The sequence below is a fragment of the Calypte anna genome, chromosome 1 (assembly GCF_003957555.1).
Source record: "Calypte anna isolate BGI_N300 chromosome 1, bCalAnn1_v1.p, whole genome shotgun sequence".
Taxonomy (NCBI): domain Eukaryota; kingdom Metazoa; phylum Chordata; class Aves; order Apodiformes; family Trochilidae; genus Calypte; species Calypte anna.
This window is the reverse complement of record NC_044244.1, coordinates 19823962-19849237: the sequence shown is the minus strand read 5'-3', so window position 1 is coordinate 19849237 and position 25276 is coordinate 19823962. Positions and strand designations below refer to the sequence as shown.

The following is a 25276-nucleotide window of genomic DNA, read 5'->3' as shown; positions in this document are numbered from 1 at the left end:
TTTCCCACAAATATTTATCTTACAAGATTTTACATTTAAAAAAACCAAACCTAAGCCAAAAGCTACCCTCTAACACCCTTCTTAGTTTGCATTCTCGCAGTCTACTACTTCATGCTTTATACCCAAGAACAGGGCATGTTACAGTCAGTATGGTCTGATTTAAGACCCTGTAGCAGCCAAAACAGATGGTGATGCTAAGGAGGGGGGGTGGGGTAAATATGACTGAAAAAGGAAGATGATGGAGAGCCCTTGCATTTGTAGCACTCTCAGTCATATAATTGCAAAAACATCCACAGTAGATCAACCAAAATCTACCTGAGCAAATACCCTGCCTCCCACAATGGTCAGAAGTGGACAGCTAAGGAATGGGGAAGCGTGCATGGTACTTTCCTTTAATAGTCATCTGTCCTAAAGACATTTATGGGTCAGACTGCCCCAGTTCAAAGTGGTTTCTAAGTAACCCTTAAGGGATTTCTAATAATTTTTCAAGCCTTCACCTCATACACATATTCAGAACTGGACTGAATAATGTTTCATGTGAAGAAGAACTGGTATATCAGTGCAGTTATGATTGACCATTTGTTACGACTTAAAGAAAACATGCTCAGAAACAGCTACAGTTTTCATTAAACCAACTTCTATATCTGGACAAAAAAGAAACATAAAAAATTAATCTGCTTCTTTATGCCTGAATGCTTTTCCTATAACTTTAGTCAAAGCTCTGTTTGCTCCCATGACTGTTATTTCTGAAAGCTGCAATCCCTAGGGACTATTCAGCAACTTCAGCATTATAGAAATCCTGCTGTTACCCACTAATTTGCCCTATGGTGGTTTAGAGTCTCTTATTTGCCAGAAAGCACAATCTGAATGTTCCCATTGTTGAAAATAATTCATTAACACCACAACCATATAGCAATAAACAAAGCACATCCTGAAAAGCCTTTGTTTCTCTTCTCAGGAAAAGAAATGTCTGTCATTGTCTGAGCCCTACCACTAAAAGGTAAGGACTGATGTTCTTCCTGAGCTTCACAAGACAGTTTTGACTGCAACACTTCTATTCCCACATGCTGCAAGGGTTTGTCTTCATATCAAAATATTACTGTGCTGGCACAGGCAAAGCATTCCACTTGGGACAACTGATTCAGTAACATAACAGTAGATGCCAGAATGCCAAAGCAAACATACTTATCCACCTCTGGCTCAGAGAGCAGTGACTGACATTAAAACAACAGCTGAGTATCCTATTAAATCAAAACCCACTACTTTCCTTTGAAAGCAAGGAGAAGCAAACTGACAATCAGTATGTCACTGCTCTTTCCAAGTTTAGTTTATGTAGCTGGGCCCTTCTACAAATCATGAACAGATTAACTCATATATGACCTCATTTGTATTTGCCTTTTGTGCAAACAGCACACCCTTATTAGGTAAGGAAAAACGTGACACCCCTTCCCCAGTCAAACCAGAAACATACAGATATTCTGGGATACACTTGATGTTTCCTTTGGTCCATCTTCTGGTGCATCGGAGGAGGACATTGGATCTGCAGCAGCCTGTATGAAACAAATTCAAAAGGAGGCTGGGAATTAAAATGAAATGTTTTAATCCATCTTTCCCCTTGTGAGTTTGCTCAATTAGAGCCTACATATAATATTCAAGCGAGTAAATAATTTAAGCAGTATAAACAGTTCAAACCCCCTGTGGTTTTTACAGCTGTTTTTCTCCTAGCCAGATGAGTACAAGAAAGAACATCATAAAACCTATTTCATGACTATTTCAAAAGATAATACAGATTTTTTAAAAAATCTGGTTCTAGAATAAAAAGAACAAATTTATCTCTAATACTTTCTGTGTTGGAAACCAAAATGTCCACTGATGATTGTAATACCATTGTCATTTATAAGATGATGTATTTGACTCAACTACCAGTAAGCATCAGCTTGTCAGGAGTCTGACAATCAGGACTCACAAGAATACATACACACATTCTAGAAGAGTCCACTCAAACATTTCATTGTGTTGGAATAAGTATAAGGTAATTAAATAATATAATTTTGTTCTCTAAAGGATCATAAGACAATTGAAAACTAGAAGCATTCAAGGCAGGTCTTTGGCTAACAAAACCTTTTGTATTTTTAACTACAGGCAAGTATAGAATTCAAAGAATCCCAGTCATTCAGCATATGCCATTCAAGACAGGGTGTGTAAGTAAAGAAAAGAGACTTAAGTATAAGGGAAAGCTGATCTTTAAGCAACTACCTTAATTCAAAGTTGAATCAGGATGATTATTGGGAGAATTTGGAATTTTGGAACAATATTAAGTCAAAAAGTTAAGGGATAGGATGTGAATCATCACCATTTAAATACCTTCCAAGTTAAAGGCAGTATTAAAGAGTCAGCAATCAGGCAGCCAAGCTCTACTGAAGGCTGGCAGCTTTTTAGCTGGAATGACTGGTTTATTTACTTTGTACTTAACCTGGTAAGATTTAAAACAGGACTGTACAAAGGACATCCAGTTGTTAAGAGCTTTCAACAAAAGTGATTAATTTCTTCTTGCACTCCATTATGCCAAACACTAATTTTCAGATAATAAATCTGGATGTTTTACCTTGGTCCCACTGGAGGTAAGGCAAAATTTATCATGCATTTCACAGAGTAAGACCAAAAAGTACAACAGCTCTACAGTTCAAAGTTTAAAACATTCACAGCAATGTATCATCCTTTCACTACAAAGCACAAGACCACTCACTGACAAGTGCAAACTGCAATTACACTGAAAATTACAATTACATTCACAAATTAATTTGACAGGAGCTCAGCTTTTGATCACAACATATGGCTTGACTCTACTGCTTGCATACATAACTGTAGTCACAAAAATATTTTGAAAAAATGTGTCCATCTGTAAAATACGGAATTAATCCTGTCACTTACTCTGCCTTTGTCATCATTACAATGTTGCAGTGGGAAAAGCACTAAGCACCACTTCAAGAGTCTGACTAAAAGGACACAGTAACAGACATTCTTGTATTTCCTAGGAAAAAAAAATTCCTGAGCTTCACCTATTACACCAGAAATACGTTTTGTCTGGTTACACCAGGAATGAAAGAAGAAAAGGAACAAAAAGGACAGAAAAAAGCACCTCAGTTTAGTCTGGAGAGGTACTTAACCTATGTACAAGTGAGATCATTCATTTAAGCACGTTAGGTTATTTTCTGCAATGCCTCATTTGCAAGTAAATTAATATAAAAGATCCTTTTTAACTTTTGCCATCAAACAGAAAAGGACCCTGAAAAGAACCACCAAAGTGTGGCCAAAAAAACAGCACTCAGTGCCCCACCCCCTGTTTTAAATGAAGTCTCACGCTGGTAGTCTCGACCCTCTGACTTTGCAGCCTTTCCCTGAGGATGAGTGGAAGAACCTGTCTGATTCACAGACTTGACCTTTTCTACAGTTCTACTGAGCAAAATAATCTTCAGCTCCAAGCCCTACCTCAGGCTGTTGCTCCTCTTGCATCCCTGCAGTGTAGGCTTTTTTTCACGAACCACACAAGAACTGCAAGAAGTAAAAATAATGAAATTAAAAATTAACAGCATAACCCAAAATATTTGTTTAAGAACTGTAAGGGGGGAAGGGATAAAATCAGAGGTGTCTCCTACAAGCTCTGATAAAAGTTCAAGCATTAAAAGCAGCAAGCTGAAGATGCAGTGTCACCTTTTCAACTCTGGTGCTGCTAAAAAACCACCCAACAACCCTCTCCTCCATAAGCAAGGCAAAACTAGCCTATTTCAGCCCAGTTCTTGGGTTGGCTCTAACTCCAGAGCATAGTCCTACTTTCACACACACTGAAAGTATCTTGATAAACACGGATGGATATTTCATGAGAACCCAGAATTTACTTTTTTTGAGGTCCTGGGTTCTGCAAAATTGCCTTTTTCCTCCAGATCACTCATAAATCATTGAAGATAGGACAGTAATCAAAAAGGTTTCAGCAAAGCAAAAAAAAACTTGAGCAACTACATCAGTAGCTCTGTCTTCTACAAACAAAATTAAGACAGTTTTTAGGCAAATTTTAGCAATCATCTGTATTTCTAGGACTTCATTGCTACAAGGAATAAGAAAGCATTCAAGGTCTTAATATTGAACTAGAACACTATACACATTGATATCTGATCAGCATCATGTTACCATGTGTGTATTTATAAATATGCCAGGGTCACAGCATCAGTAAGACCATGCTTGTGGAAAAAAAAAAAAAAAAAAAAAAGTAATTGGGTTTTCAAACCCTTAATGCACGGTTCCTGTGTATTTAGTTTTAGGATTATTTCTTCCATACATATTGTTGAAATCCAACAGTTCTCCCAGAAGCTGTCAGAGTGATAGGATTTGACTCTGATGATACCCTAAGTGGATTGCACAAGACACTGAATGAGTGACTAGTGCTCAGTCTGTTTATTCTCACTGCTGTCTCACTACAGCATTCTGGTTTACCTCCCTCTGACCTGTTTCATCATACATGAGTTTACTCTTTTGTTTCTATAAAATGAGGGTTTGCCTGGGCAATGTGAAGCATGCAGGTGGAATTCACATCTCCGTGTTGCCCACTGCTGGTGGTCAGCCAGTGATCCAGAGATGGCAGCTGCAGACTGGGTAAGGAAAGCCTGGAGCAGCCAGGCTTCTGCATGCTCTTTGGAGCAAAATCTCCACTAAACCAGAGAGCCGTGCCCCAAGCTGACAAAAGATACAGACACAGCTCCTGAGCTACAGGATAAAATACCTTGCTGAAACAAAAACTACACATTGCAAACAGTTCAAGAGCTTCAGTAACAAGCTCTATATTCAATAACATGTGAGAAGTCTGCAAAGGCAACATAAGTACTCCACTATTTTTTGCTACAACGCATATTAATTTAAAACCAAGACTGTGCTTTCCCCATTAGAAGGAATCAAGTCAAGGAAACTCAGATGTCAGAGGAAACTGAAACAGCAGGAAAAGCTGAACTGCTTTTTTCTGCTTCAGCATTTGCACAATTTACATGTGCTGAAGGCAGCTCTAAAGAAGCATAGCAGAGGGAAATCCCTGCCCCAAGACCCTGGCTGGAGTTGTCTGGTGGCATTGTGGGCTCAAGTGAACCCAGCACCTCTTTTTACCCTTCCCTATTTCTGACAGACTACTTTAATATTTTTTTTAACTCATGCAGTAAGCCAGATTAGAGAGCAGATTCAGGTTAAAACACAAACTTTTTTCTCCTACCCTACTAAGGCATCTTAAGCCCAGGTGACCAAAAGCTGCAGGAACAACTGTGAGAGCAAAATTGAAGGGAGCATAGGAAGCTGAAACCAACTTGGCCTTCTGAGAAAATATTTGTCCAAAGACATCAGTCAGGGGTGTCCTAATACTCTGATATATAGCCCAAGCTCTGGGCTTGGATATCAGTTGGCTTGTGTGCAAAATACTACACTGCTTTTCTGCCAGTGAATCAGCTGGCTCTCTAGTCTATTCCCCACCTGAAGTACTGTGTCCAGTTCTGGAGTCCCCAACATAAGAAGGACATGGAGCTCCTTGAACATGTCCAGAGGAGAGCCACAAAAATGATCAGAGGGCTGGAGCACTTCCCCTGTGAAGCCAGGCTGAGGAAGCTGGGGTTGGTCAGCCTGGAGAAGAGGAGACTCTGAGGTGACCTTATAGCAGCCTTCCAATATCTGAAGGGGCCTATAAGAAAGCTGGGGTAGGGCTTTTTACATGGGTGTGTAGTGGGAGGACAAGAAAATGTTTTAAAATTTGAAGAGGGGTGATTTAAGTTAGACATTAGGAGAAAATTCTTTCCTGTGAGGGAGGTGAGACACTGGAATAGGTTTCCCAGGGAAGTTGTGGCTGCCCCCTCCCTGGAAGTGTTCAAGGCCAGGTTGGATGGGGTCTGGTCTGGTGGAAGGTGTTCCTGCCCATGCAGGGGGGTTGCAACTAGATGGTCCCTTCCAACCCAAACCATTCCTATGGTTCTATGACTCTAAATACAAATGAAAGTTCTACGCTCAGCTAAATCCTATTTGGGCTTGAAAATGTCTCTTATCTAAGGGAGCACTCTTAAAACAGTAAACTGCAAGTTTCACTTAAAGAATAGACTTTTATACAGAAGCACTGAGTGAATTTATTCCATCAAGTGACCTTTCAGAAAACCTCATCCCATTCTCACTCTTGGGTAAATGATGCATCTAATGCTGGAGAGAAAGAGATCATCTCTGCAGTTTATTCATGCTCACTAGTATTGCTTTAACTGACCTATACAACCCCTGGCAAAAGCAAAGCTGTTCACTCAGTGTGGATCCCAGGTCCACCATAGCAGGGTACCAGCCTCTGCAGGGAACCCACAGCACAACACCTTGATGTTCTGATGAAAAACTGGGCAGCTGCATTGTCAGACGAGTCTGTGACCACTTTCTTCTAGGAGAGCTTGTTCTCAGAGATCTGCTCAAGATCTACTGACGGTAAAATTTTCCATGCAGAAGACCTGTTTCCAGATTATTACTCTTTGTTTGTTTGTTTTTCCCTTAGAATGTGCCTAGAAATTCAGACATTAGGAAAACTCTTACAACTGGCTGTGAAGAACAGACTAAAAATCAATTGAAAAATTGCCATGAAAAATAGGTTCAAGCTCTTCCTTAAGAGTGAGGGATGACAGGCACAAAACACAGCAGAACACAGTCAAGGCTGGCTACTCAGTTGCTAGACAGTGTCCTCATCAACAACATAGGAGAAAGTACCTATATTTGAGGAACTAATCAAATACGATGGACTCCAGGCTTATCTAGCTCACCCACATGGAAAAATTACCATTTCTGTATGTCTCTGTATTCACACCTCACAATACTTGAAACATTAATCCCAAAACCTCAGAGATGACTGAACATACCTTGCTGTTACACTAATTAGGAACTGTACACATTTCCTACCACTGTGCCAAACAGTGAGAAAAATGGTGCTGATATAGATCCAATCCTGGCAAGCATCTGGGTAACTTCAAGCATTTCTAAATTTCTTAAGAGCTTGATTTTTCAACCATGCAGCTTCTTGAAGCGATTCAGCTTCCTAAAGAAAATGAGACAAGATAACATGGCAGAGCTTATTTGCCTGTGCTTGCTAACGCACAGGTGAATTTTAAACAGCCTTGGCAGGGAGGTAAGAGTCTCAGAACCATTCAAAGGTGCAGCACACAGCACTCCTCCTCCAGGAAATAAAAGATAACTGAAGACTGCAGGGTGCAGTATGTGTGCATGTGAAAAAGGAGGTTGGCAGAACCTGTCAGGGAACAGAAAAAAATTCAACCCCTGGTTGTAAAGCCACAGGCAAAAGCAGCTGTCAGGCATTTATTTATTGTGTCCCATAATACCTATACCACAACATCTCCTAACCTCAACATATTCTAATTAACACGGGATTTGGCAAGAGCATGTGAAACCAATCAAATCCCTCTCCTCCAGCTACTTCAAAGGATCGCATGAGGCCCTCATGAGATAAATCACGTACTGAAAAGCTCAGATATGACAATGCATTTCTTTCAGATCAGAGATTGGAAAGTAATTCTGTTCTCTCATTTGCTGGAAGACTCTTAGTTTGGGATTCATTACTCCTGCTGAAACTACCACCAAGAAAATTCCTGGAGCTAGGAGAAACAAGGAGCCTGACCTGGCTCCTTATGATCCAGCAAGAGTGTTGCCTCTGGAATTTTCTTTAAAGAACTCCTTGATTAATTTATTCCAAATTCAATCACCTTTTTCATCAGCAAGTGGAATCCTTGAGCTTGTTTTACCTTTGCTAGTTTTGGAGGGCTTCCCATTCACTAGATGACAAGGTACTATGTATACACACACACGAAGCCAAGTTACCAATTTTTAAGATACCTAGGCAACCATAAAGGGATTTTTGAGACCACCCAAAGAACTTCAAGCCATCACTCACCTAACTGACAGGCACTCACCTTACTGACAGGCACCTATTTCTTTTCAAGTTCTTGTCCTGACAGCACACGCAGGGCAAGCATTCACACTGACAAGCACTGTGGAAAAGGAGCTGTATTTTCCCCTATGTTTTGGGGATTGTTCTCTTTCCCCCAACACAGCAAGTTCAGAAAGGAATGCACTGGGAAGTGCAACTTCTCTAGAACTGCTTATCCTGCACAGTGGCTGACAAAAGCAGAATGAGAAAGACCTTCTTTGCCACATCACATCAGTCCTCCAACTTTCCTGACGTAAAACAGCTCCAACAGAGCTTCCTCTTTGTGTGAACTATTAGCTTGTTTTTCATACTGGGTAGTCTTAGCTGAGCAAAGGGTTTCAGCTTCAGCTGCACATTTAAGCATCTGAAACTCTCTTAACTCAGAGACAAAAGGTAACACTCTCATGTCTGGAGTTGCAGCGAGTCAAATTAGAGGTGCTAAAACACAAGTTACCATTAAAGAACAAATGCCCTGTCTAACTTCATTTTAACTATGTGGTTCTGTGGGAAAATTCAAGCACAACACAAAAGAGGGACAGGCAGTTCATTAATGTATCCTCCTGCAGTAAGAATGAAATTCTTCCTTTATTGTCTTGTCTGTTTGCTTTCTGCAGTGATTCAAGTGAATCAATAAAAAAGCTTTTAAAAAAACTCATGCTCTTCCCTATAAACAATCTAGTCAGCTATTCTTAAAAATAACTAACGAAATAAATAAGAAATTACTGACTGTGTTCTTCCTTCTGAGCTATACAGAAATACAGAAGCAGCATTTGCTTTCCTCAGTGAGTTGACATTCCAAGAGGGGAAAAATGCTATCTGTAGTCTTTAACTTGCTCTGTATTTTCTATACACTGTACAAGTCAGAACAACTAGTAAGAAACTAGGAGCCACAAAACTACCACAATTTGTTTCATCCTTTATTGAAAGGGAAAGCCAATAATTTTTATGATTAACATCACCATCCGAAAAGATGTATTACTGCTTTAGACAGTTACAATATTCACTAGTATTGCAGAAGGTATCCACTTCTCTCACTACTCAGAGTATTAGTCCTGCAGCCTGAGATAGTATTATATGTACTTCCCTATTCTACAAATAAGGAACTGAGACTTCTAAATACATAAATACATCTACAGGCCCGACCTCTGGTATCTAAACAAGCAGTTAGGAGACCACTGGAGCTTTCAAGGATTTCAACTTTGCAATGTGAATTTTCCTTTGGTTTTAGTCATTGGCCCTTTAGAAGAAGATCTCTCCCATTCCCCTGGGACAGCAACTCCTCACAGTAACATGTCAACATCATTCATCCTTCTTCTCTGGAGTCACTGTAGTAAAGACAAAAGGTAGGCTGAGGACTGAGTGAGACTCAAAAGCAAGCTATAGAGCAAGTGGGCATTCTCCAGTGAGAATGTACAGAATGTCTGGAATACCTAACAAACTACTTTCCATGCTTGACATTTAATCTACCAAGGCAGCAAAATCAAATCAACAGATACCCACTTGTATCTCAGCACTGTCCTCTGCAATGGAAGCAGGGTATTTAAGACTGATGAGGCTTTTTGATCAGAAATCTTACAGATGTTTATAATCATCAAATCCAAATGGTGTTTCAGTTGATAAGAGTACTTGTACTCAGAAGGATGCATCAGCTGAAACCTCATTGCCAATTAATACAACAGCCACAAATTCAGAAATTGGAATGTGTTTCAAAACTATCACCAAGGTGACCAGCTCTCTATATTTTGCAGGTATCTCTGACACAACCCACACCTTTGAAACTTAACTGAGCAACTGGTTCTTGCAATGTGAATTTCTGTGATGACAGGTTGTGGCTCTAGTTTCTCATGACTCGAGAGTTCATAAATTTCAAAACACAGGTATTTACCTTCTGAGAAACAACAAGATATTTCTGCAACATGATCTGTGCTGATGTATGCAGCCTAAATTCAGGTAAACTGGAGCCAACATCCATTTGCATACTTTGGAAGCTAAAAGTCACTGGCAACTAAATTAATTTTGTTTGACAGGAGGTGTTGGAACAAGAAAATACTTGGCTTGGAACACTGATGCACTGAGAATATGTGTATCTTTACCAGCAAAAGACAAGAAAGCATTCACATATATGCTGTGTTTTTAGAAATTATAGCTATTATATTGACTATGGCTAGACAACCAGAAAGTATGATATAAATCAGGATGCTAATGCAGAGCAGAATTGAGAACAAACAATAATAAATCCTTACTGGTTTTAGAGGCTGTAAAGAAATTGCTGAAGTTGGAAACATGGGACAGCAAGAGTAAAGTGAGATGGTCCAACCCTGGCCAGCCACTGAGAAACTCAGACTTAAACCTACTCATGTACCCAAGACACTTTGTTTTATTCCAATATGAACCATGTAAATCCAGGGAAGATTTGGAACAAAGATAATTTTATTAGGCACTCCCGAGATCAGCAAATTGAGGTAAAACATCCACTCAGCACATCCCCTCCCTCCAGCCATTCAAAACTATGAACCAAGTGTTCTGACTCTGGGAAACCCTCTGCAAGCACTCCCAAGCAGAGCAACAGGAAAAGAGTACAGCTGCTGCACACAAAGTCTCTCTGGAGTTCTACAAGAAGCAAAGCTTCCAGTCTCTGTTCATTACCTACAAGCAGCCAGCTACAGAGACAGAAGAGTTCTCCCATGGACAACTAACTGGCAGTTTAGATGTCTGACTGTGGTCCATAAAACTGTTGCAGAAATTGTCAAACTCCCACATTCACATTTATTCCACATGTCAAGAGCTTCTGCTGAGTTTTGCAAAAGCTGGATCTCAGGAGCACTGGCAGACACTCACCTTCATTCATTTTCCTATGAACACTTTTAAAGTGCAATCCTAATGATGGTAAGATTGGAATTTTGTAGAACAAAACGGTTTTGCCCAGCTGACAAACACATTATTTGCCAGTGTTCTTCTGCCTGCCCCTTCCATCCTAATCCCCAAACAGCAGCCAGAAACAAGCTGATAGATGCTTTCTCAAAAACATTAGGTGATGACAAAAGCTGAAAATGTTGTTATATGACACAGGCCCACAAGCTGGCAACAAGCAGAGACACACAGCTCTGCTGTAACAGGGAACTGAAGAAACAGGGTCAGGTTTCGTGACAGACCCAAGAAAGACAAAGCCCAGGAAAGGAAGGCAATTCCAGCCTGACTGGACTCCAGACACAGGAGCCCCAGGTAAGCATTGACCATTCAGTACTACAGACACACACACCAGCCAGGAGAGCAGTCTCCCCCAACTCCATCCAGCTGTTGCACTGCTCATTTCATATGTAAAGCACTCTGTGCCTGACAGGCTCAGTCGCTAAAAAGATCTTCCCTCAAAAGGTTCTCTCTATTTCCATTCCTATCTTCTGCCCTCCAAAGAAATTAAAAAGCCCCTCAGCAATTCCTCATCCTGGTTCCTCACACACAGGACTCCTTTACCAGTTACCTGTAACTAGCTGTCTTACTGTCCTTCTGAAGGACAGGGCTCCCAGTTTTGTAATATGAAATATGTGACCTACCGAGATAAGATCAGGATCTCCAATTGTACCACACAGGTGACTGGAGACCTTTTTTCAACCTCATCAGCAACCGTGTTTCTGTTCTGCTGACATCTTGGCTTCTGGTCCCTCTCTAAGTGTGCACACCCTTCCTGCACAGAGACACCAACTTCTCGGCACGTGTGTGCAATGTTGCACTGTCTGTACACTCTAGAATTTTGCAGACAGCCTGCAGGGCTTAACCACTGGAAAACATGAACTCCTGAAGCTCCCGTGCAGTCTCTTCTGCAGCCCAATATGTGGTATTGTCAGGACAATATGGAAGAATCTAACTGGAGATGCTAAGTCTCTCATTCCTCTGTGATTTCAACCAAACTAAATAACATGTCAGCTAAAGGAGGGGGAAGAAGGAGGGAGAAGGAGGAAACAGCCCTACTTTTTCTTTTTGAAAAGAGAAGAGGAAAGGAAGAAAACTTGTCATCAAGTGCAAATTGTGGTTAACATTAAAGTTTATGCCCCTAAGTCATTTTACAGGCAGGAAAAAAAGTTCACTCCCATTTGCTGAGTTTGTAAGTTCAAATGAAGAACAGCAGTATTAACTAACATGCTCATAGCATCTCAGACTTTAGTGCCCATTTACAAAAACCTTCAATAATTGAAGGTCTGACCTCAGAAACAATTCACATTGGGAACCTAGCTGCAAATACCCATCTAGCAACAACCATTACAGAGAAAAATTATTGTCAGGATCTAGTACTAAATCATCTATGACAGACAACTGGTTCTGCTAACCAGCAAGGACTCTCCCTGGCAGCAGTAGTGCTGCAGAATCCTTCCTACTAGCACTGGCAGGCAAAGCACATGCTGTGGTATCACTTCAGACAGCTTTAGTTACACACCACTCCCAATAAATCTGGAGCACACTTATCTCTGGCCTGCTCTCATTTTTTCATTTTCCAAGATTGCCCCAAATCTCTTTCTTCACTTTTCCCAAGTAGCAAATAAGTAAAAAGAAGATGCTTTCTGAGAAGTACTCTTTTACAAAAAAGCAATCAGCTGACTCTCCCAATAACAAGACCCAAATACCACTGTGTTTTATTTCACAGCTGTGTTGGTGGCAGCAGCAGCAATGTTTCATCATATTTACCATATGGAAGAATGAATGTACTGAAAAATACACACAACTTTCCTAGCACCGAATTAAACAATATCTGAGTCTACAGCTAAGACACAGGAATGATAGACACTGATGGATGATAAATTTACAGTCAGCAACTCCAGTTACAGAAACCTGAAAGTCTACTAAAAGCTACGAATAGCATGAAACAAATCAATGCCACTGCCATAACCATTACTCAGTATTTTCTATTATTAAACTAAGAATAGCTTAGAATAATTAAGTGTATAAATGTATGCATGTGATAGCCCTACTGCATAATGTCTATCCCCTGCTAAAATACTAGCACCACTACACCATGCAAAGAAGCATCTAACTTTTAAAAGCTTATTCTCTTACTTTTCCAAACCAAGAGCACCCACTTAGCAGTTGCAACTTTCCACAAGGTTTTTTACCAAACAAAAACCTTCTCACTCTTCCTGAAAGCTAGGGAAAAATAAACACTCTCGTTGTACGGATACCAGCACTCAGAAGCACCGGCACATGAACTTTCCTCAGGAGAAATGCACAGCCTATACCTGGGGCACGAGTTATTTTCGATACCTGGGTTAACTAGAACCATTTTCAGAGGTGAATTCAAAAACCTGTTTTCACAGTTAACTGCACGTGATGGACAATGCGGACAGTGTGAAAAAATCAGAGCTGTCAGAGACAAAAAAAAAAAAAAAAAAAAAAAGGCGAGAGGAAAAACCGCGAGTCTTTGCTTCTCTCTTGTCCAGCTCACCGTCACAACCGAAACCACAAACAAATCCCACGTTGTTACCACGAAACACCCAGAAAAAGTAGAACAGCTCGGGGCACCGCGCTGCCAGCCCCAGCCTGGAGCTGTAACGAGGGGAAAGGAAAGGTGCAGCCACCACTGCGGCCACACGCGGGGCTGGGACCATAAAAGCGGTCCCAAAGGATGCGTTACCCCAAGTTCTGTGCCTCCTTGCAGCTCGCTGGCCGGCAGGGCGGGCCTCCCTGCAGGTCTCCGGCGGGGCGGGGACGGGCAGTGCCCTCCCGAGCCTCCCCTTTCCCTCCGCAATGGGGATTTACGCGACAGAGAAGCCGATGAGGAGCTCGCCCCCGCCCGGAGAGGGCCCCACAGCCCCCGACGCTCGCAGGGTCACCGGCGGGGCAGCGCAGCCCCGGTCCCGGCCGCCCTTCCCCGCGGGCGCTGAGGCACGGACCGCAGCGCTCTCGAGCCAAGAGAACAAGGCCCGGGGAACGCTTACAGCGCCGGGAGAGGAGCGCCTGGCTCCGGCCGCCTTGACGCCCGAGCAGAGCGCTGCCGCCGGTACCTCCGGGCCAGGCACCTGGAAGGGCAAGGCCAGCTGCATGCGAGGGGGCAGGCGGCGAGGGGAGGCGGCCGCGCTGGTCACAGCCGTCCCCTCTCCCACGGGGCACCGAGAAAAACGCGACAACCCCCCGCCCCCCCTCGGCTCCCCTTCACGCCCGCCCGCGGCCCCAACATGGCACCGCCACCGCCCACCCGGCCCCGGCAGGAATCGGGCACCGCGGCCGCCCCCTCGCCTCGCTTACTTGCCGTGCTCGGCTGTGGGGCCCGCCGCTGGCTGGGGCGCTGCGAGAGGAAGGTTCGGCAGTACCACGGAGCTCCGGCAGCAGGGGCACGCTGGCCGGACCGCACGCCGCATTAGTCATTCATACAGCGGGGCGGGGCTAGAGCCGCTGGGCAGCCTGGGCCTTGTAGTCCCTTGGCCCTTCAGCTTCCTGCGCTCGCCAGGGGCAGGGCCGGCACCGGACTACAGCTCCCAGGGCGCGCCGGCGGGCGCAGGGGCCGCGGGGCCCGGCAGCCGCGGGAGCCGCCGGAGCCGCCTGTTCCCTGGTCCCGGTGTGGCAGCTCTCCCCCGGTGGACGCTCTGTGCTGCGGGACAGGGGGGCTGAGCCACGTCCTAGGGGCCGTTCCTGTCGGTGCCAGTGAAGGAGCCTACTGGGGTTTACCGCTGTCCCTGCGGGAGCCCGGGACTAGGGAAGGGTTATGCTGCCGGCGGAGCGGGGAGCGTGCGGCGCTGCCGGCAGCTGATGACCCGGTTGGTTTCTCTCTTCCGGTGGACTTTCTCTCTTCTGATGGACAATGGTTAATGTTTCAGCCACGAAACCTGAAAAATCCACGTGGCACGGCGTGTTTAAGCACGAGCGGCGTTTGATGGTACTTCACATGACTAGGCTGAAACAGCCAAATATTTCATTAGACAAGAAAACTTTTTTTCAAGAAAGATGTGTCCAGCGTTGATTAATTTTCTGAAAGCCTCTGTCTCTTTTTTCTGTTCCTCTTGCTCTGGTTCTGATTGCTCGCAGTTCAGTGACAGTATGGCTAAACCACCTGTTAAGTCTGAGCACATGTTGATTTTCTAAATGCAGTTTTACAAGAACTTATTTGAAGGTACATTTTCTGCTATTTTATTAAATAATTTATTTCACAGGAATACTCTAGCCTGGGTTAGCTTGGGGTTGGGCTGAGCTTTGGAAATGCATGGTATGAAGAAATCAAGTACAGGCATGTTAGACAGTTGGGAATTTCACTTCCCATTCGGTGTAATCATAGTTTCAACTTGCTGTAAGTGCACAGAGCAGGCATTTCATGCTTGAATGTTCAAAATACAGGTAAGGGTTTAAGCTATCCAGACCTTCACTTCTGAGAAAAAGTGTCCATCCAGTGTCTGAGATATAAGGAAGAAAATGTTGGATATTTTAACCCAGTGCTGCACATTGACTTTGATGTCAATTTGTGTTTTTTTTGTTTGTTGGCTTGCTTTTTTGTTTGTTTGTTTGTTTGTTTTTTTACTTTCTTCCCCCCCAACATGTGGGTGAAAGCCACTGAGAAAGATGGGACATTGTGCTGGAAAAGAGTAAGTTGGTAACTGCTTTCGGGGATTGGCTTTCTTGGCATCTGAGGACACCCCTTCTCTGGTTACTGCTGTTTCCAGTTGCAGCTGGTCCCCACTGGCAGCTGCCTGCTTCTGCATCTGTTTCTAATCCCACCTCTTCCAGTCATTGACCTTACCCAGCCACAGGCTTTCCATAGCACTGGACCCACTGTGGGGCTGTAGTGTGGCAGGCAGCAGGTATAACGCTGTGTGTTGTATAACCCTAGCACTGGCTGAGCAGCATGTGACAGAGGTCCCACTGCTCTGCAACCTGAAATATAAGTCACACTGGTGTCCCTTACACCACTGATTGTATATTTTATCCTCTCACACTTAGAGTTGCTTAGCTATCAGCCTGTGTCAGGCCTACACCCCAGACACAGTTTTGTTGTTTTGAGCTGTGCATCCTAAGTGATAGTTCAGCATTTTTTGAGCTGTAGCTCCTCCTGCTATGGCACTGCTGGCATCCTGTGCAAAGTTTGATAGCCCCTTGTAGTCCCTTTCCTATCACCTTGGTAGATGAAGAAAGATCTCACCTGATCTGATCTGATTGGCAAGCCTTCTGCTTGTAGGAATATTGTGAATGTTGCAAGCCTTTTTTCCTGCATGATGCTGCACCCTGATTATGTCAACAGTATCTTCTGTGTATGGCTGGCTCAGCCAGTGTTTCTTTTGCTGTCTCAGTGAGAGATGAACATGTGATGGTTGAACATGCCTTTAAAAGGGCCAAGGTAAGATGCAGGTTTCTGCTGATGTGTGACAGTGTGTCTGAAGATTCTGCCTGCTCTGTTTCTGCCCAGTCTGTGGCACACAACACTTGTGAAAGTGAAGGGTGAGTACTGCCATGGGAGGAAGTTTATCAAACCACAAAGAACTTGGCACTTCCATCTCTGGTGATCCCAGGGGTGCAGGGCTCTGCAGCTCTGCCAGCAGCAGATGCACTGGTGCTGTCAGAAGCACTCATTTGCCAGGAATGTGCCAGAGATCCCACTGGCAGTTGCGGTGTCACTGCAGGAGTGTTCACAACTGTGATTTGTGCTCTGATCCATACTTGGAGAGGGTTGTGGTAATTGAATGCCCTGTTAATTAGCAGTTGCAAGAGGGGTCACTGGTGTCTGCTAAGTGTCTCATGTAACCGAGAAATCCAGTTCTTCACAGTTGTTTTTAATACCTTGTATATCTTCTTCAAATGTCACCATTGACGTGGGGCTGTTTTCAGGTCAACAGCAGATGCCAGTAGTGTGAGAGGGCTTGGCGGGTGATTCATGTATTTCTTCAGCATTTCAACTCAAATTTCGTTGTTTTTTCTTAACTGAAACTGAGCCTCCCTGAATATTTACCAGCCACACAGCATGATATATCTGAGGTCATTACATTGTGTCAAGTCAGAAAGGTTCCTTAGGCACATGACACTGCTCTTAGTCCTAGATGTTTCCAGAACATGGGACAAGGAAGGGGAGCTAAGTATCATTCTGCCTGCCCTCCTTCCATCTCTCTTTTCTCCTTCCCTCCCTTCCTCCTGCCCTCATTCTTCTATCCCTTCCTCTCCTTTTTCATTCTTGCTAAGTTGTTTTTACATGTTTTCTTAGGAAGTGATGGCAGTGATGGTGACATTAGCTGGAGTTGTTCCATTATCTTCAGTGATCTCTGGTTCATAGAAATAGAGACCCAATGTGACATTTGAATTAACAAACAACTGCCAGGGAAGTCACCAGGCTGCTTCCTGGACAGGGGTATGTCTGTCCCTATCTCAACAGGTTCTCAAGAGCTTTCAGTAGCAAAGGATTCACCACCACCATGCAAAACAACCCTAACAATGAAAACCTTGAGCAGAAACAAAGGATCTTTTACCACACCTCTCGTGTTTCAAGCACATGAGTATGGCAGCAGCAGTGTCACCACTGCTGCTGGTGTGACAACTGCTGGTGTGACCACAGCTGTCTGACCTGCAGGACTTCACAGTGACCTGTAGGAATACAGATGGGGTAATTTCACGGGCAAGCTGTTGTGGCAGTAGAAAACACAGGCCATGAAACAAACTTGGTAGCCTTTGGTGACCCTTGCTTCATGATTGCCAACTAATTCTGACTTCAGGAATTGTGTGCTGAATTTGTTTTCCCATTGCCTGCCTCATTTCAGAGATTTATTTTAGAATTAAAAAGGACAAGACCTTACAAATGCTTATTTGAGAAGCAGAATGATTCTGTCCCCCCTCCCTACCCTTCTGTCCCTGCGGTGTGGAGTTTACCCGGCAGCCGTTCTGCCACTCAGTCCCTGCCCCAACAGAGGCTCCCGGTGTGGGCGTCCCACAGGGCTGCGCCAGGGCCCGGGGGGCAGCGGGATGGGGACACTTCAGCATGAGGCAGGAGGACACGGGCACGGCTGCCCTGCCTTGCAAGGCGGTTGGTGGCCGAGGAGGTGAGGAGCCGGTATGGAGGTGAGAAGCGCCAGTGCAGGGCTGAGGAGCGGGCGCGGAGGTGAGGAGCCGGTGCGGAGGGCGCGGGGCAGCGGTGCGGGGGCCGTCCCAGCGCGGGGGCGGAGCCGCTTGCGGCCGCCGGGAGGGAAGGAAAGGGACTGGGGGGGGTCGCTGCGGTGGGGCTGTGGCGCCCTCTGGCGGCCGCCGAGCCACAGCGCCCCGCGGGGCTCATCCGCCCCTCGACCCCAACCTTTGTTTTCCTTTCTTTTTTTTTTTTTTTTTTTTTTTTTTAAAGGAGAAACCATCCATTGCGGGCTGCAGGAGAGAAGGAGAAAGCCAGGCAGGATGACTCGTAGCTCCGCACAGTGCGCTGGACTGAAGTCCCTGGAGGAGAGATGGATTGACGTCATTTCAGTCTCAGTCGCTGCATGTTTGTTATCGTTCAGAAAAAGCACCCTCGAGCAGCTCTAATGCACTTCATTCCCTAAGGTAAAGAGTATGGAGTATATTTATGTTGCTCCAAACCACCATCTTCTGAACTGCATGCGGTGTGCCGAGAGGGAAGTTAGTGCGGTTCTGCTGTAACCAGAAGTGATACAGTCTTTCTATTGTTCATGCAGAGATTGCTGGGGCAGGGCAGAGACTGCAGATTCAAAAGACATCAAAAGATTGCCAGCCAGACCCACCCATTGCCCTGCACGCTATCAGGATATCTACTCCTGAAGGCGCAGACTTGATCCTGAAGGATACACCCACAGCAGTACTCACGAGATCTGAGTTATTCCTTCAGCACTGCTTGAATGACTGTGAGCTGCTGGACATGGCTAGTGTGGGCTCTAACAAAAATTATTTGGTAAACCAGAAGAACCAAATTACACGCTGGACTGACTCAGCTGCCTCTGAACCTTAGCATGTACCCTTAAAATCTGCATGATGCTTGGGATCAGCCCATCATAAATGGCTGCTCTGAAGGGCAGCTCTGTGGAAGCTGATGGCTGTGAACAATGTTTGGTACCTACCTCAAGCAGACTCAGCTGCTGTGCTGGATACAGTGCTGTGGGTGCAGGCAGATGTGGGGTGGGTGAAAGCAGGTGTGGGTGCAGGCAGACGTGTGGGTGCAGGCAGACATGGCTGCTTGCAGCGTGCTTGTGGTGACAGTGGTGATAGTGGAGCAAGTGGAAGGGCTGTGGCTCCATTGTTCTTCCTCTTCATCAACCTCTTCCTCTCCCCCTTTACATTAGGTTTGCAGATGTTGTGCTCCAAGCAGCTGAGGGCAGCACAGCTTGGGTAGCAGGAACTGTGTCAGCACAGGGCAGTTTTCAGGATCATTTGCATGGGAGCTGTGTGGAGCAATCAACTCAGTATCGCTGTGACAGCGAGATGGATGTGAGGGACATGCTCTGTACTTTCCTTGTCCAGGGAGAAGGACTTCCCAGGAGGCAAATCGGAGCTTGTTCTTCTCTACAGAAAAGGCTGAAAGAGAAGGCAAGCTAGAGATGTGTACCCGTGAGTGAGCCTAAGATTGCACAAATTAATCTTTCTGTTCATTGGAGGAAACCTGCAAAAGAGTCTAACACCTGTAGGCTTTGGAAGACAAGGAGAGACAATGAAGCTATTATGTATGGTCTTGTTCCTACACAGGAACAATTAAATCTCACAGTGCTGTCCTTGGCTAATAACAGGCTGGATTAGAGCTACAGAGTGGAAAAGTCTGGGCTAAAGCCAGTTTGCAATTCTGAACGCAACAAGGCTGCCTCAGATTTGAAAGCTGTGTGGCATTATGGATGATCTTGAATGTAATCCCTGTAAATAAATAAGCAAGTTGAGGATAAAGGCTGGATTATGAAGCACTGAAAAACACTGCTGATGTCAATGCGAGATGTGGACACAAGGAAAGAAAGCATGAGTCCAGGACCTTGGTTGGGTTAAAGTTGTATTGAAAGCCCTGGTTTAGCAAAAAGACATTTTTGTTACATAATTTCCTTCTCGCTAGCCTTGGATCATCTAGAAAGACTGAGTTTGTCCAACAAGTTGAGGTGAGGATTGAAAGAGTGGGGTGCTGCCTGCTCTCCACTGACTCCTAAGGGGATTATTCAAAACAAACAGTAAATTAACCTGGAGTAGGTTGTGCAGTGGCTTCCCCATTTAGAATGTCCATCTATGGAATTAGTCAAAGTGTTGCAATCAACTTGGCTGCTCATCAGCTCCCCCATCTGCATTAACTCTAAGGCACCCTATGTGTAGATGCATTAATTTAAGAACAAGACTGGTGTGACTGAAGTCTCTGGCAAAGTTCTGTCACCCTTCAGTGGCCACAGGACCTGGCTTCAAACCAGGGGCTGTCTGTGAGTGGGCTAAGAATGAAGAACATTAATACCATTAACATCCTATTTCCTTCAACTATGACACTTGATGAAAAAAAAAAAAATCAGTCAAGACATATGATGGCCATCTTTATTACACGTATCTAGAAACACTGAATACCAAAACCGAGCTGCTTTTCCTTGAATAGATTAGATGGGAAAAGTGCTTTTATCCTGAAAAGTTCTCTCATAATGCCCTTTGCCTGGAAAAAAAGGAAAGTCGCCAATATAATCATTAAGCTGCCTTAATACTACCTTGTGTTTGTGTACATTTCAGGGAATGGGAATACTTCTACAATGCAGAATCAGAACCTAAATCCAAAGTTATACCTATTGCATATCAGAATATTTTACCTCTCGCAGATTTGTGTCACAATACCAGTTCCTGTGTCTGTGTCTACTAGACCTTAAAATGAGGTGCAAGCTCCAAGAAAAAAAAACCTTGTTAGACCTTGCTGCAGAGAATTCTGGTCCATACACCTAATGATAAAAATGAAGGGAAGGAGGTCTCATCAAGAAAGAGAAATGTTTCTTATTTGCTTGGTTGAGCTTAAGCTGAAGGAGTGGAACAGGATGGTTTTGAACATGCTTATGATCTGGACACAGCAATGTCACTTTAAGAAAATGCTTCCTAAGAAGGTACAGAACTTACTGAGGAAACAAGGCCAATAAGTTTGAAAAGGACTGTTAGCAAAAAAAAAGGTAAAAACTTCCATATGGCCACAATGGACAGCTTGCTTCCACCTGCACTAGGGCTTGTGGTCCAGATAGAGTGCTTTGAAGAGTTACCACCCTTCAATCAGAGTTTAGTGCCACTAATGAACTCATGAGGGTTTGTGCAAAACCATCCTACCTGGCACAGCAGTGGCTGAGAAGCACTCTTGTAATCTGTCCCCTGATCTCAGGTGAGAAACTAGGAACTAACAGCAATATCTTCCTAAACCCCTTGCTTAAGGTTTACCTGTAACCTGCACCAAAATTCCTCTATCTGAAAAATGAATAGTCTCTATCCAGGTTACTGCCTAAATTTGCTGCTCTTCTTAGGAAAACAAAACATAACAATATTACAGCAGTATGAAAGTGTGTGATACCTACAACTCAGCATGCAACAGAAATTGTTACACAGCAGTATTTGCAGATGGCACACCAGAGGTAACAACCGTGTCTTCTAAGTGTACTAATAAACATATATGACCTTGGGCTCCTTTTCTTGAGTCATTAACCTTGCTGTCAGCAGAAGACTGCAATAATACTACTTAGCTGTGAAAGAAGTAGATGAGACACACCAAGGCAGAAGACTCTGCAAGCCCACAGATGGTAAGTACCAGTGCCAAGAGTTTTAGCTGGCATGAGAAGTGTCCTGTTGACATATCTCAGAGTTACCATTACAACGCAGAACCATTTGTTGTATAAAATATTTACAAACAATTGTAAATGTTTGTAATGTTAACACAATGTAAATGTTAATCCAATTTAAAGTTGGAACTTATTTTCACACATGTGGAGATTACATATGAAAAGTGAAGTTCTTCACAAGCAAACTTGGGAATAGTAGTAATGACTGGAATTGTGTTAGAGAGCTGTGATTTGGATTTTTTCCTAAGTACCTTAAATAACTGAGCAAGAAGCTGAAGTGTACATATAACCAGGGTTACCCTTTCCTAGGTAGATGATCCTGTACTTGCTCTTTTAAAGTTTCTTTCAGTTGGTGATTATCCAGCTCTCTAGTCTATCTATATCTCTCTGTATGGCCCCTCTACCCTCAAGGGAGTCCACCAGTTTTATATCAGCAGACTTACTTTTTGTACTTCAATTCCTGCATTCTGGTGATTTATAAAAAGCAGAGCACTGGCCCTAAAAGAGAGCCCTGGGGAACCCCACTTGTGGCTGGCCACCAGCTTCATGTAACCCTATTTATTATAACTCTTTGAGCTTGACCCATCAGCCAGCTTTTCACCTAACATGTTATTGACTTGGTTATCTGTGTGCTGGACATTTTGTCCAGAAGGATGCTGTGACAGACAATATCAAAAGCTTTGCTAAAATAAAAAACCCACAACACACCTTCTGGCTTCCTGTGGTCAACTAGTCGGATCAAGTACTTAGTTAAGCAGGACTTTCATAGAATCATAGAATTTTCAGGGTTGAAAGGGACCTTAAGTAAAAAAAAAAAAAAAAAAAAAAAGGGGGGGGGGGGGGGGAGGAAACCAAAAGGAAAGAAGGAAAGTACTCAAGTACTCAGCAGTCTTTCCTATAGGAAACCCCAGAGAAATTGGAGTTCAGTAATGCTCGTGTTCACTATTATGCTGATTAATTCTTTATGGGATACAGGCAGGTTATAAAATTTAATTAATGTGCAACAGTAAATTTTCAAATAACATTATAGTAAGAAGGATTAAGATTTTACTGTCTTAGGAGAGCTAAACAGAATTCTTCATCTCTGGAAATATTAGAAAAGACAGGGAGGCTGAAATATTATTGTTCAGATTCAGGCAATGATGTTGATATGGTATGTTGTTTGCACGCAGACTGTTTCCTTTAAATAAGTCTTTCCTGACCTTTACATCAGATAAGAGTGATGCTTGCTTTTCTAGGAAGCTGTAAAAGTGCACAGATCCAGACCCCAAGGCTTGGAAAATCCTTTGGTGCTCTAATGTTGTGTTATAGAAATGCCCTAACCTTCACCTCAGCAAGGACATGGGCGTCAGTGACCCCAAGATAAGAGTCTGTGCCCCATGGCAGTCTTTAACCAGTCCACAGTGAGTGCATGGTCACTTTGTCCTCTACCTGTGATGCCATTATCTGTCCAAACCTGGAAACATGGCATAGATAAATAAAGAAGATACATGTGCAGGTGTGAGTCAGATGGAGCATGTGGAATATCTGCTTTTTCATTGAAACTCAGTTTTCTGCTTCAGCTGTGGCAATTATCCCCCTGTCCCAGGGACATTGGAAAGCATGAAGCTTTCTTGCAACAAAATAATCCTTCCTGCTAGCCCTGTGCCAACCACCAGTAGGAAGCAAGGGACTACTGGTAGATATTTGTTGATACTTCTTTTGTTTCAGGCAACGTATTGAACACCTCTGTGTATCAGGCTGTGTCCATAATATTTGACTACAATCAACAACGGCATATGTTAATTAGTGTGGGTAGAGCCTTTCTTAAATCTTCATTCACAAAGCCAAGCCATGATGATTTACAATACTACCAGAAAGTCTACTGTCCTTTTATTAACATATCAAAATAAGATTACATCATGTATTCTGGTCTATTGTAAGCATCCACAGAGAAACAATCTTCTCACACCACTTTCCTGCATCAGCATTCATGAACTGCAAGCCCCTAAGTGTTGGGATAAAATTAGATAGATAGGTGGTTGTGTTATGATGCAGGACTTCCTCACTTACCCTGATTTATTTTGTTTTGGATTGGCTAGTCCACAGTTAGTGTAATGGCATTTGTTTAAGATAAGATAGGAAAAGAAAAGGAGTTCTTAAGAAGCAAGGTCTCTAGTTTTCAAAACCAGCAAAGGTGATAAAAAACCTATACCAACCAAGCAAAAAGTCAAATACATTTTTGCTACTGCAGATCTTGGAAATTTTACTTATATATGTATGGAAATCCATACTGACAAATGTAGGTAAGTCTTACCTTAATTATGATTTGCTAAGGATATTTAACTTCTGTCAACATTTACATGACAGATCTCAGCTCCTAATACAAGTAGAAATTCGTAATAGTAACATATTTAAATCTTTTTAAGATCAAGCATAAAATTTGCCAGTGTTTAACCTTGTCTTATCTTCTCATTTCTCCCTGAAATGAAAAGCCTACAGTCCTACTTCTTTTCTAATCCTCTGACATGGTATTTTGGCAGCCTTTCCCACCTATCTAGCCTGGATATACCAGCATTGAAGTATATCTGATGTTCACCACATAATCATTTTCTGTGGAGTAACTGGAAAGTACATTGAGTTTTTCTTGAAAGACTTGCTCAAGGCATGGGTCATATTATACTCTGTAGCTATGGGGAAGCTTCAGCTAAAATGAAATTCTGTGCTTTATTTTAAGGTTAAAAAGCACATTAGAAGTAGATCATTAATCCAGAGGAGGTCTGATTGTTGCTATTAATAGTAAAGTAACTGATCTATAATGGACATTGTAAACCTGGGTTCCTAAAATAAACTCAGTGTGAAAAAAATAGCACTCGTGCTACTATTGGTGGTACAGCACATTCCAAGAAACAGTTGCCTGGGTTCTGCCTCAGTATCATACTTGCAGGATAAGATGTCTGCTCAGCTATCTAGTCTGGCTGGACCCCCACCCAAATGCCACTGCAGTCTGCTCAGGCTGTGTCCCTCAGCCTCGCTGACAGGGCAGAAACAGTTTATCCAATATTTCCTCCTGGATCAAGGGTTTGCAGAATGGCCAAGTGTAGGTGGTATTCTCTATTGTATTAATTTTCCCTGAAGGCAACTGCAGCTGAAAGTGAGTTGTGTTATGGAAGTTTAGCAAATTCCCTTCTGAGAGTTAATGAGAAGATCAAGAGGAAATTCTCTGTTCCTCCAAGTCCATCTTCTTCTCATCCAGCCTGGAGTTGCACCACACCCATGATGCACAGCACTGGGACAGTGTAAAACTATGACTTCTGCTCCATTTGATTCAATTTACAATAAAGATACCATCCAGTTTTACATAACAATAATTTAATTTGAATTTTAATAACTTCCCTCACACTGATCAACTGCTTTTCCTACTAACAGTTCTGTTGAATTCAATGGAAATGAATTTATGGTGTAAAAGATCACTGAATGTGAAAAAGCAACATAAATCACACATTAACATAAGAAATCTTTTTGGTTTGTATTTACAAGGATCCCACTCCATAGTAATTTTTTTCTATGGGAGGAGCTCTTAAGCATATCACCA

At 43.3% G+C, this 25276-nt stretch overlaps 1 protein-coding gene across 3 annotated transcripts in view; it reads right to left on the bottom strand.

The window, feature by feature from the left end:
* Positions 1-14481, bottom strand: part of TRABD (TraB domain containing) — a 33689-nt gene extending 19208 nt beyond the window's left edge. Inside the window, exons 1-3 of one of the 3 annotated variants that reach the window (XM_030469076.1) lie at positions 14222-14481; positions 3490-3552; positions 1472-1550 (exon numbers count right to left, since the gene is read on the bottom strand). In XM_030469076.1, the coding sequence (XP_030324936.1) occupies positions 1472-1550; positions 3490-3513 (103 nt within the window). In that variant the 5' untranslated portion in view covers positions 3514-3552; positions 14222-14481. The remainder of the gene's footprint in view (positions 1-1471; positions 1551-3489; positions 3553-14221) is intronic. The other 2 variants (XM_030469077.1, XM_030469078.1) reach the window with 2 other exon arrangements.
* Between the last annotated feature and the right edge of the window lie 10795 nt (positions 14482-25276).